This window comes from Gadus chalcogrammus, chromosome 22, assembly GCF_026213295.1.
Source record: "Gadus chalcogrammus isolate NIFS_2021 chromosome 22, NIFS_Gcha_1.0, whole genome shotgun sequence".
In the NCBI taxonomy this organism is placed as follows: domain Eukaryota; kingdom Metazoa; phylum Chordata; class Actinopteri; order Gadiformes; family Gadidae; genus Gadus; species Gadus chalcogrammus.
In genome coordinates this window covers 15334205-15346990 of record NC_079433.1, presented here as the reverse complement: position 1 = coordinate 15346990, position 12786 = coordinate 15334205, and the positions used below count along the sequence as shown (strand labels likewise).

The window sequence follows — 12786 nt, the reverse complement described above, 5'->3', positions numbered from 1 at the left end:
CCAAGTTTTGTTTATGTTTCGATTTGACTCAATAGCATTAGTATTAAGGGGTGGGAGATGGGCACCTGTCCAATAGTAATTAGGGGCGAGGTAGGGCCATCAGACCTGTCACTCAAACTTGCGCCAATTGTAAGGAGATTTTGTTCATGATGTATTGGTCGAGCTGGCGATGACTACATAGTTCTATGGTTTATGTTATTCAAGTTCTTGGATGAATATTTCAAGTTGAAGTTCGACATAAATGTAATATCATTTCATGCATGAATATTTTGAGGGATTTTAGCTCATGTACTAAACATACAATTTCTGTAGCTGTGTCCATGCACAGGCAACTCGTGCGCTTCCTGTGCATGTATAAAGTTTATATATTTTATATAAAAAAGCGGAGCATAGATGCCTCTATTATTAACAACTACAGACCAATATCAAATCTACCTTTCATAAGTATAAGCATTGAGAAAGTTGTCCTCCAGCAACTTCACTTTCTGGCTTCAACTGGCTGCTATGAAGTCTTACAATAAGGATTTCCACCATGTAATACTTTTGGAATAACTGCGGAGCCACTGGCAGGGGCCTGGGGAGATCCTCGACAGTGTGTCCGAGGTGGTGTACCGCCTGCGGATGCCGGGGCCAGGCACCCGGGGCGTGTGGTGGGGCTGCACCGGGACAGACTCTCGTCGTACCGCCCCCTCGCCCCCAGTTGTTGCTGGGGAGGGAGGCGGAACTCCCAGTGGTTCCCCGGGCTGCCAATCAGCACGTCCGGTTCCACAAATCACCTCATCAGTTCCCAGCAAGGGGAGGCCTACCACAACACTGAAACACTGTTTTAGGAGGCGTTTCTCTCTCTCTCTTTTGTTAGGATATACACAATGTGGCACCCCAGGTGGAATGGTAGCAAATGGCAGGCTCAAGAAGGCCGGGAGCTGGTTGGTTATACATTATGCTTCAATTGTGCAAAGCATGATACTGTGGTTATACTTTTTTGGGGAAATAAGTACAGCGATGACGCATTCAGAAGGGCATTTGAATAAGTATATTTCTAGTGGTGGCCAACCGAATGTGGATTTGAAACCTTTGCTGAACATTCTTTACAGTTCAGACCAACAAACCAATGGACTGAAAAACGAACCCTATATGGGATTGTCCACAGGCTTGATAATGGCCCCATTTCAATTGACCACATGGATTTCATGCAAATGATTGCAAATGACACAGCCGTCTTGACAACCACAACACACACTGGGAGGGGACCCCACGAAATGTTTGCAAATGACTCATATGAAACCCACTACTCATTTTAGGATGAAATACACAGAGGGGCGCACCCACCGGAGCAAATGAGTGTCGCAGACTAGACGGAGCCGTTCCATTAAGGCACAACTACCACATTCACCCGTATATGTATTTCACACACACCTGACATTTATGTATATTGCCTACTTAGACCTAACCTAACACCCAGTTCAATCCTGCATGAAACCCATGTGGTCCATTGACATGGGGCGATTATCGAACCCGTGGATATCCCCATTCATGTCATGGTCTGTGTCGTGTTTTGGTGTGTTTCCCTGTGTTTCCCTCCTGTGTTGATTACTGCTCCCTCCCCTAAAGTGTCTCAGCTGTTCCTCGTTGCGTGTCTTGTGTTTGTTACTAAAGCCCTTGTCTTTCCTTTGTTCCTCGTGCTGTCATTGTGGTTAGTCCGTCCTGCGTGTTCTCAGTTGTCACCTGTGTTCCCTTGCTCCTTGCCTTAGCCTTTTGGCACAAATAAAGTGCTGTTCTCCCTAAACCGTCTGCATCTGGGTCCTACCTGCCTGCCTGCACCGCTAACCGTGACAGAATGACAGCAGCAAGTTTGGACCCAGCGGACGCTCTGTTTTTTTCTGTGAGGATTTGTTGGTGACAATAATCCTAGCTATGGATGGCTGGGAGAACATTCCTAGCAGGAAGGAGCAGGCGGCTGTGTTGGGGCGTACGAGCAGGGCTGTTGCGTCAAGGCCAGAGTTGGAGGGCGCCTTACCCGAGTTGGTAGTCGAGCTGCTCAACCCCACAACCTTTTGGCCGGAGAGCTACATGCCACTGCCACCGGACTTTGGTGATCAGCCTAAGCCTCCACGCTCCTGCTCTCAGCCTCTGCCCCCGGTCCCCCCTTACCAGCCTCTGCCCCCGGTCCCTAATTACCAGCCTCTGCCCCCGGTCCCTAATTACCAGCCTCTGCCCCCGGTCCCCAGCTACCAGCCTCCTCCCTTACGGACAATCAGAGTGGGGGTGGTGAGTTTGGGGTACCACCCGGTTCCTCCTGGTACTCCAGCTCCCGCACTGACTCTGGTCCCTGAGCCCTGTCCGGTTCCTGAGCCCACTCCTCTCCTGCCGGAGGGGGCCCGCCCTCCGCTCCTGCCTGTGGGGTCCCGCCTTCCAGAGGGGGTCCGCCCTCTACCTCGCCTTCCTCCAGAGGGGACCAGCCCTCTACCTTGCCTTCCTGAGGGGTCCCGCCTTCCAGAGGGGGTCCGCCCTCTACCTGGCCTTCCTCCAGAGAGGACTCGCCCTCTACCTCCTTCCTCCAGAGGGGACCCGCCCTCTACCTCGCCTTCCTCCAGAGGGGATCCGCCCTCTACCTCGCCTTCCTCCAGAGGGGATCCGCCCTCTACCTCCTTCCTCCAGAGGGGACCCGCCCTCTACCTCGCCTTCCTCCAGAGGGGACCCGCCCTCTACCTCGCCTTCCTCCAGAGGGGACCCGCCCTCTACCTCGCCTTCCTCCTGAGGGGACCCGCCCTCTACCTCGCCTTCGCCGGCCTCCTGAAGGGTTCCGCCTTCGCCGCAGCCGGCCATCAGAGGGGTTTCTTTGTCGCTGCAGGCCTCCTGAGGGACTGAGCCCTCATCGTCCTTGCCGCCGGCCTCCTGAAGGGTTCCGCCGTCACTCTGCCTCTGCTTGCCCCCCAGGCCGTCCGCCTGAGGCTTCCTGCCATGCCCTGGGGCAGTTTTCTGGCCGCCCGCCTGACACCCCTCCGCTCTGCCCCAGTCCATTTTTTTTTTTTTGGATTCCCTCCTCCTGGCTCCCCTCCACCCACCCTATTTGGGTATCGTGTTTTTTTTTTGCTTGTCGTGGGTCGCCTGGTAGTCGACCCTTAAGGGGGGTGTACGGTCATGGTCTGTGTCGTGTTTCCCTCCTGTGTTGGTTACTGCTCCCTCCCCTAATGTGTCTCAGCTGTTCCTCGTTGCGTGTCTTGTGTTTGTTACTTAAGCCCTTCTCTTTCCTTTGTTCCTCGTGCTGTCATTGTGGTTAGTTCGTCCTGCATGTTCTCAGTTGTCACCTGTGTTCCCTTGCTCCTTGCTCCTTGCCTTAGTCTTTTGGCAGAAATAAAGTGCTGTTCTCCCTAAACCGTCTGCATCTGGGTCCTACCTGCCTGCCTGCGCCGCTAACCGTAACAATACAAGGCCCGTTTTTATGTTATAGTTAACATTAATAAATAAAATGTCTAACAAAACAACAAATTAGTCATGGTATTTTATTTAGAAAAAAAAAGATGGTGTTGGTTCCCTTTAGATAATTCACCTTTCCTTACTTAATTAGACTACTTCCTTTTGCGAACACACACAAAAGACTAGACCAGCTTTTTTCAATAACACTTTGATTCGCCCGACACATCAGGAAAGGGACCAGATCGAGGAACATTTGTTTTTGTGGAATTTGGATATTATTTTTTAATAATAAATCTGTACAGTAAGTATTTAACTTAATTGAACCCATTTGTTTCACTACAATACAGCTAAAACTCAAGTAAATTATCTTTCTGCAAAAAGTGTAACATATTACCATTTCAAGCATGTGTTTATTTTTGCCTTTTGTTAGTTTGTGATAAATTGTCATTAGAATCATCACAAGAAACAATTGGAGAGGATAGAGCAAACCAGTCAACGATCATATAGGAGCTATTTTTTCTGAAATGAAATCATAGAATGTAGAAATTAGTTCTCTAAAAGCTTGGTTGTTCAACACGTCATGTTTTGGAATTGTGCCAATATTAATTTTATGCTTGGATTGTTCACAGCCTCAACTGTAAGTCCCTTTAGATAAATAAGGCCATCTAACTGCCTGACTAAATATTTCAAGTAGGCATGCTAGCTGACTAAATATATGTGTAGAAGGTAAGGAAGACCTATTAACTGACGCTTTCTCGATCTGTCCTATGATGTGGTTGATTGCTCTGGTTCATGATAATCTCTGTATGCAAAGCAGCGAGCTGAATCAATGGGACACAAGGCATTATTACTCAGAGAAATCATACGTTTATTCAGATGCCTTCAGCATATAAACAGTTTGTTCAAGGGGAGACCACGACCCGGACTTCAAAAGTCTAAATTGATCTGTTATTTTCAGGGCTAACAGATAAAAGTGAAGCAAAACAGAGACATACTCAGAAAAGTGGCACAAAAGTGTTAATAGTGAGAATGATACGTGTCAGTGTGTCGGTTACAGAAGTAGAGAATGTTCTACTCGGAAAGATAACTCAATATAAATAATAACTAGGAGTACTAGTTGACTAATATAAGTGTATAGCAGATCTGCCATCTGACTAAAAATAAATGTCAGCAACCCTACCAGAGCAACTGGTAGGCTACATCACCTCCTCATGTTAAAATTGGGTTAAGGCCAGCACTGCTTAGCCTGAAAAAATAAGTTTTTCCTTTGCTTTTGTGTCTATATTTTTTGTTATGGTGTAAAAAAAATATTATGGAGGACAAAGGCTATGACTCAACAAAAGATGAATTACATGTGATTATGTTTAACTGAGGATGTTTACATCTTGTAGGCCTATGGATTTGAGATACATCTCAAACCCATAGCATGAGGATGCTATGCTTCCAGTATTTCGATAGCAGATTGTAATGAGCGCCGTCTGTGTATCTTTGTGTGTCTGTTTGACAGTCTTTTAGGATTGGCGGTTTTAACCTGAGGGTTTCCTCGGACTGAAAGAAATGAATGAACAAAACCAAAGATCCACTTGGTAGGACTGGAGATCCATTGTCTTGGAATTACCAACATCAACAAACTTCTTTGTAACCTGGAATTTAAACGAAAATTGCGATGGCATATAGGGGAATTCGTTTTTGTTCTTTTGGAATATTATATTTATTTTTTAACTATTTTATTTTCCCAACTGCTAGTTACACGCTGAAGAACTGCAGGGTCACACAGAACAGACAGGCAAACTGTCAGGATAAAAAATTGAAAGTATTTCCAAAGGACATTCCAGCAAGAGTCACAAGTATAGAACTGTCTAGAAACAAAATTTCTACACTAAATAAAACAGATTTGAAAATTTTACCAAATCTGTTGCGCTTAGATCTGACACGCAACAGGATCTCCAAGATTGAATCTTCCACTTTTGTGGTTCAAATCTCTCTGAAGATGTTAATTCTAAACAACAATAGGCTTTGTAAGCTGCAGGAGGGTATGTTTGATGGCTTGGTCAATCTCATAGAACTGCGTCTGACTTCCAATCAGATCCAAACTGTAGAACCGGCCTCTTTCAAGTCTCTGAGCAAGCTTAGGATTTTGGACCTAGGCCATAACAAACTGCGCCACTTAACAAAGATCTTCTTACAACATACACCACATTTACAAAACCTGTACATTCCAGCAAACAAAATTTCCACTTTTCATTCATGGGAGCTGTCAAATAAGTCTACAGAACTTGTTATACTTGATTTGTCTCAGAATGAGCTTATGTTCTTTAGGCTCACTGCAGGTATCTTTCCCAAACTCAAAACGTTGCACCTTGAGGATGGTATAAATAATGGCATCGTCTGGGAGGTGAATGACACAGCGTACCTCAGAAGTGTGGTTAAACTAGATATCAGTGGGGTTCGCTCCTCATTACATGGACTGCAGGAAGTGCTAGAGACATTTAACTCCTCCTCCTCTCTGAGGAATCTGCAGTTAAACCATATAAATAACAGCCTGCAGGTTCTCATCAATGTTTCCTGCAAAAACCCAAAGCTGGGAACATTTGGAATCCGAAATAACGGCATCAAATTAATTGCATCAGACCTGCTGCCCTTGTGTACTAATCTTAAAATATTGGACTTGGGGACGAATGAGATAACTGACATTTCTGACAATTCGTTTCAATCTCTTAGGAAGCTTACAACTTTAATCATGAAGTCTAACTGTCTCACATCGGTCCCCAATGCTGTAAGGAAAACTCAAATCATAAAACTGGATCTCAGCTGCAATAACATTAATGTTCTTCGCTGTGATGATTTTGCCAATATGACCCGTCTCCAAGGTCTCTATCTATACAATAATCCTCTCTCGGCCCTCAAGGATTGTGTTTTCAAAGATTTGGTCAATTTACATACATTAATGTTGCAAAACAGCAACATTGATCAATTAAACGGAGCCTTCAAAGAAAACACACCTAATCTTAAAACTCTTTCTTTGATAAACAATACACTCACTGTTCTAGATCATGGAGAATTTAAAGCACTGAATTCCCTCCAGACTTTGTCATTAAAAGGGAATAAATTACAACAATTTAAAGATGGGACTTTTTTTGGACTGTCCAGTCTTACACATCTTGATCTCGAATCAAATAAAATAATTGAAATTACAAACGGTGCTCTTGGTGACCTGAAAGCTTTAAAGATATTGAATTTGGGAAGCAATTGCATTAAATATGCATCGGTAGAGCCTATTCTGTATCCACCATTTGCTGAGCTTTCACAACTAGATACATTGGATATTTCAAGTCAAAGCAGAACTCATAAGCGGTTAAACTTCCCTCAAAACTTTCTGCAAGGCCTGACAAATTTGTCAATACTCTATATCCATGGTAACCATCTTACATTCTTGCACCCAAACACCTTCAACAATACTCCTAATTTGAATGTACTTATTATGTCTAACAATCTTATAAGAGACATTCCCGACAATTTGTTTTCCCCAATTCAAAAACTAAAAAGTCTTTACATTTCAATGACCATGCTGAGGTCTCTAGATTTTCTGCTCCATGCTAACCTCACAGAGCTGGAGTTGTTGCAGGTGGGGTATAATACCTTTTCTGTGATTAGAGAGCCAGTGATGCTGTCTCTGCCAGCACTTACTGACCTGGATATGCATGGTAATGCCTTCACCTGTAACTGTGACAACGCGTGGTTCCTCCAATGGGTAAACGCAAGCGAAAAAACACAAGTGTTTGATGCATACAATTTTGAATGCAGCTACCCTCCAAACCTTAAAGGTAGAAAACTGTTGCAGATTGACGTCCGTTCTTGTACAGTAGACATAGACTTCATCTGTTATATTTCCACGGCATGCGCGGTCATCATGACCCTAGCAGTCTCCTTCACTCACCATTTCCTACAATGGCAACTGGTCTACGCGTACTACCTCATGCTGGCGTTCCTCTACAACTCAAAGAACAAGGACAAGCGTGCTCATCAGTACGACGCCTTTGTCTCCTACAACACAAACGACGAGGGCTGGGTGCTGGGGGAGCTGCTGCCCAAGCTGGAGGACGAGCAGGGCTGGAGACTGTGTCTGCACCACCGAGACTTCCAGCCAGGTGAGGAGCCCTACCCTGAACATCCTCTGCACCCCCATTAGCATACAAGCTAACCTACACCTTTTTATACATCATACTTGCCAGTGGATTTGTTATTAGATGAACATAAACATGGTAGGAGATTTTTTCCTGACTCAGAATGAGCCTTCGGTTGGTGACTGCAATAAGCATGAATGGTCCGTGCACAGTAAAGGCAATTGGGGTCTGTGTAAAGTCGAGCTGCTCAACCCCACAACCTTTTGGCCGGAGAGCTACATGCCACTGCCACCGGACTTTGGTGATCAGCCTAAGCCTCCACGCTCCTGCTCTCAGCCTCTGCCCCCGGTCCCCAGCTACCAGCCTCTGCCCCCGGTCCCTAATTACCAGCCTCTGCCCCCGGTCCCTAATTACCAGCCTCTGCCCCCGGTCCCCAGCTACCAGCCTCCTCCCTTACGGACAATCAGAGTGGGGGTGGTGAGTTTGGGGTACCACCCGGTTCCTCCTGGTACTCCAGCTCCCGCACTGACTCTGGTCCCTGAGCCCTGTCCGGTTCCTGAGCCCACTCCTCTCCTGCCGGAGGGGGCCCGTAAATGAAACCACATAAACAAAACTGATCAGATTAAAAAAGGTATTACAACATAGGAAGGACCAGGGAATCGCATTGGTGGGTGACGACGACTGGTCCTTCATTTCAAAAGCACAAATAAAAAGATAACTCCAAACACAAATTAACCCTAACCCAACGCTACCGATCCCTCCTTCCACCCTCTCTTCCTCCAGTTCTTCATCCTTAAATTCTAGCCTCTCTGCATGTCATGTATCCATTGAAAAATATGTATTTTTTCAATCTTTGCTTTCAATCATTAATTCGTGGCTTTGAACCTTGTCTTATGCTCACTGATTATATCCGCATAGTTCTGCATGTCAAATATAAATCATTTAACGTGGCGCTAAATAGGGCGTTCAAATGCAAGTTTGAGTTTGCAAAGTTTGAGCCTTTCCGACATGGTGTATTTGAACCAGGGGCGTAGGAATGAGTTTAGCATTGGGGGGGACACATATCGGAAACCAGACGGATCTGTTAATGGTTTGAACAGAAATAGGTCATAAATTAACTACACTGCAAAATATTCACAAATATATTTTATTTTACTAAAAACAAACATTTTTAAATGTAAAGGAAAACACATATTGAATGGCAGTAATGAACTGATTAATATCAAATTAATTCTTTAATTACATGTCCAATCATCCAGTTTTGTAGAATAAGAAGCTGTGACAAGACGCCTTGTTGCGCTTTCAAAATAAAATAAAATATTTTTGACATAGAACATGTCAAAGAGTTAAGTATTAAGACTATAAAATATGTAAAAGAAATACTTATAATATCAAAAAAATGGAAACGGCTGTTTTACACAACAGATTATGTTGTGTTTGAGACTCACCATGGAATGGCGTCATACAGAGGCGACTGCATGAGGAGCACAACTGACTAAAACGCAGAGGAAGGGCCACACAAATTAAACAGAGATGCAAAATCAATCTCATCTCCCTCATAACATGAATGCAATCTGGTTTGATGATATCTGCTTACTTAATCTAATATTTTATCATTTTTAATCAGTATTGTTGGCCTAAGAAGTAAAGTGTGAAACAGAGCAGTTGTACGTCTGCGTTAGCATGTAAGCTAATGAATAGCTCAAAGCTGGCTAGCATTGACTGACTCACTAATCTCACTAGTCAGACCTTTTATTTATACTTTAAGTCTGATGAAAAACTCAGAACAGTGTGTTTCCCTTTCTTTCGATTAATTTGTTTCATCCAATCATGTTTCTTGAGGTGGGGATCCAATCATGTTTCTTGAGGTGGGGATCTATCTGAACAACACAAACATGGTAGAAACACAGGTCGGCTTAGCTCAGGAGGTAGAGCATTTGTCTTTTAACCGAAAGGTTGCTAGTTCGATCCCCAGCTCCTCCTAGATGAGTGTTGATGTGTCCCTGAGCAAGACACTTAACCCTAACTGCTCCTGACGAGCTGGCTGTCGCCTTGCATGGTTGACTCTGCCGTCGGTGTGTCAATGTGTGTATTAACCGATGTAAGTCGCTTTGGATAAAAGCGTCTGCTAAATGCCCTAATTGTAATTGTAATCGTAGAATATCATAACTATAACGTAAGAGGAAGCATGGCGTAACTCACCCATCACAGTTGTTGATTTCTGGCCCAGGCTCTGTGCCGTCTCACCCAAGTAGCTCTGCTATAACAGTCAGACTGCTGGACTTGAGATGACTGACTAGCCAAATGGTCTAAGGCAACTTCAGTTTGGCTAGTGAGAGAGTGGACCAAGAGAAAGTCCAGAGAAGGGTACTTCAAATATTATTCAAATGAATTTTCACTGACCGATGCTTTTCAGGTAAACCAATCATGGAAAACATTACAGACGCCATCTATGGCAGCCGGAAGACCATCTGTGTGGTCAGTCGTGATTACCTGGAGAGTGAATGGTGCTCCAGAGAGATCCAGGTTGCCAGGTAAGAACCCAGAGTTCACATGCATGACCAGAATATGGTTGTTCATTAAATCATGTTCACATACTTGTGGTACTTGTGGTCATATTGTACGACCCTCATACATATTCCCTCAATCTGTAAAGTGCAATGGACCAAAGCCTAAATTACAAATTTGTGTCGGTACATCTTGCAGACGTGCTATAACGCTCTAACCACTGAGCCAGAAGTTTGCAACCGGCAAACCCAGTTGGTGTATATAACCATCTTAATTAATAGCTGCCATAGGTAAGAATCAAGAGCCTTTATGGGGTGAAATTATTTAGGAATGCGCAGATATTACTGAGTGAAATGCAATGTTGTTTCGGGTCCACCACACCAGCCTCTGCATGGCCCAATTCAGATTTTAGGCCACTCACGTCACTTATTTCTGACCAATCAGGGTATCTTTGCCCTGACTGGCCTAAAACGTAGGGAGAACGGGAGTAGAATTTTACTTCAAAATCTTGCTTTTCCTCTCTCTCTCTTAACAACTCTCAAATCATGTTTACACCAACTTTAAGGCCTCAGTAATGAGGTTAACCCATAGGGAATCTGTCACTCTATAAGACAAGCAGTCCGGTTCAACAGTGGAAACATGCCCCCTTCTACATCACTCACCTCAATTAAATCAAGACATAAGGCCAGTCAGGGTCCAGGGAACATGTATTACTAAGACATTGAATGTTAAGGGTGTTATTTTAACCATAACCATATGGGCAACTGGGACTGTACCAACATTTTAAAGGGAAAAGATTGTATGGCAATAACACAGTGCAAAAAGATGAGACAAGTGACCAAAACAATAATGCTGTAAGTTATTGTCTCGCAATGTGTCTCAGTGACTGCCCATGGTACATGAGGTGTCTGCGGAAAGAATCCTGCATTTACCCTATTTGAGCAGGTCACCCAATTGTCCATCACACGTGTGTAAGGAAAAATAACCAGACTTTAGGGGACTGAACGATTAAAACACCACATCACAACCTGGTTATTGTTTCATAACTGACTTGCTGATCAATGATTGGCTACATCAATGCATGGACAATGTAGCAAGTTGAAAATGTGTCAAAAAACATAATCAAGTAAAGTATTTGAGTATAGTCAGAAAATATTTCTACTCAAGGACCAATTCAACCCTGTAGATAGGTATGGTTTGTGTGCTGCTGGGTGGGGTTGGGTGCCCCGGGGTACAATGATGTCTTCATATGGGCATGAGCCCAGGCCAACCTTCCCCTAAAGGTTAAAGAGCTCACATATATTAAAAAACAACTCTCCCTGTTCCATTTCCCCAGCTTCCGTCTGTTTGACGAGCAGAAGGACGTGCTGATCCTGGTGTTCCTGGAGGACATTCCCATGCAGCAGCTGTCTCCGTACTACCGCATGCGGAGGCTCCTGAAGAGACAAACCTACCTGAGTTGGTCCCGCGCAGACACACACCCAAACCTGTTCTGGGAGAAGCTCCGGCAGGCCCTGAAGACCCAGGAGCACCCAATGGGTGAGCATATACTGCTCACAGTGGAGGACGGACCCCCTGGAGAGAGACCAGACCAGTAAAAGGCTTAGAAATGGGGGGGGGGGGGGGGATAGAGATATCCAAGGTCTGCATTTGGAGGGAAAGTGAAACAGTTCCCCTTGACAGCTTTGTGTATTGTAAAACACCTTCTTAGTCTGGTTAATGGGTACATTTGGTGTGGATTTGTATTCATTGTTGACGTTGGTGTAAACATTGTCTACTGTTTTCCAATTTGTGCGGTTGGGCGTTTCTACTTCTAATGAAATCTGGGGAAAACTGACCTGAGGTTTGTCTTCGACAATGAAGACTCCTTCAGGGTGGGAGTTCTGTTGTTTGCCAATCGTTGAGTTTATTAGCTCAAGTGCTAACTAATCATTAGCATGCAAAGGTATGTAGTCTGCCATCACTATAACAAGGGTGAAGTTCCCTAAGTGTATGGAAAGGCCTGCATTTCAAGATATGTTCCAGATCGGGTGGGCAAAAAATGTCCTTGACATTTGTGTCTGTGTACCAAACAATGTTATCGCTTGTTTCTTTGCGTAGCCCTATAACTTATTATTGTATCAAGGCCTTACTTAAAATGCCTTGATACAGTAAGGCATTGTATCAAGGCCTTTGATACAATGCCTTGGTCATTGTTAATGACCAAGGCATTGTATCTATGGTCACTGTTAATTTGAAATTAAACTTTTTTTCTTTTCTAAAACACATGTCAAAGACTGCAACTTTACCATCTGTAAAAGGTTGAGTATTTCTAAGCCTGACTTTGCCCGTGCACATTCCTGTGAATTGACCCCTAGAGGGCTGCCATGTATATAGCGCCATTGATAAAAGTTTATATAAATCAAATAGTTTGTGTAAGAATCAAGTTTTATGATGGATAAGTAGGATTAAGGATCAATGCAGGTTCAATATTAACCTAATTTAGAAGATGAATCTGAAACTGCTGCTTTTCTTCAATATTAATTGAATTATAAGTAAAATTCTTGTACACAGAAGATATTTTTTTCTATATTACTGTTACGCTGCACTAGACTTTTACACCTTAATCCTATCACTATGCCATATGTCATGATTAAATACACATGTATACAGTGGTGTATAGTAACAAAGTAGAAATACTTTGTTGCTGTACTTTTACTTTTTACTTTTGGGGGATTTGTACTTGACTACATTTAGT

General features: G+C 43.9%; 1 protein-coding gene across 1 annotated transcript; it reads left to right on the top strand.

The window, feature by feature from the left end:
• Window positions 1-3636: 3636 nt before the first annotated feature.
• LOC130375373 (toll-like receptor 13) lies at window positions 3637-11647 on the top strand. Its single transcript, XM_056582258.1, has 4 exons — window positions 3637-3718; window positions 4925-7565; window positions 9958-10075; window positions 11386-11647. Exons 2-4 carry the CDS (start codon window positions 5084-5086, stop codon window positions 11645-11647), a joined length of 2862 nt encoding a protein of 953 aa, XP_056438233.1. The 5' UTR covers window positions 3637-3718; window positions 4925-5083.
• Window positions 11648-12786: the final 1139 nt, after the last annotated feature.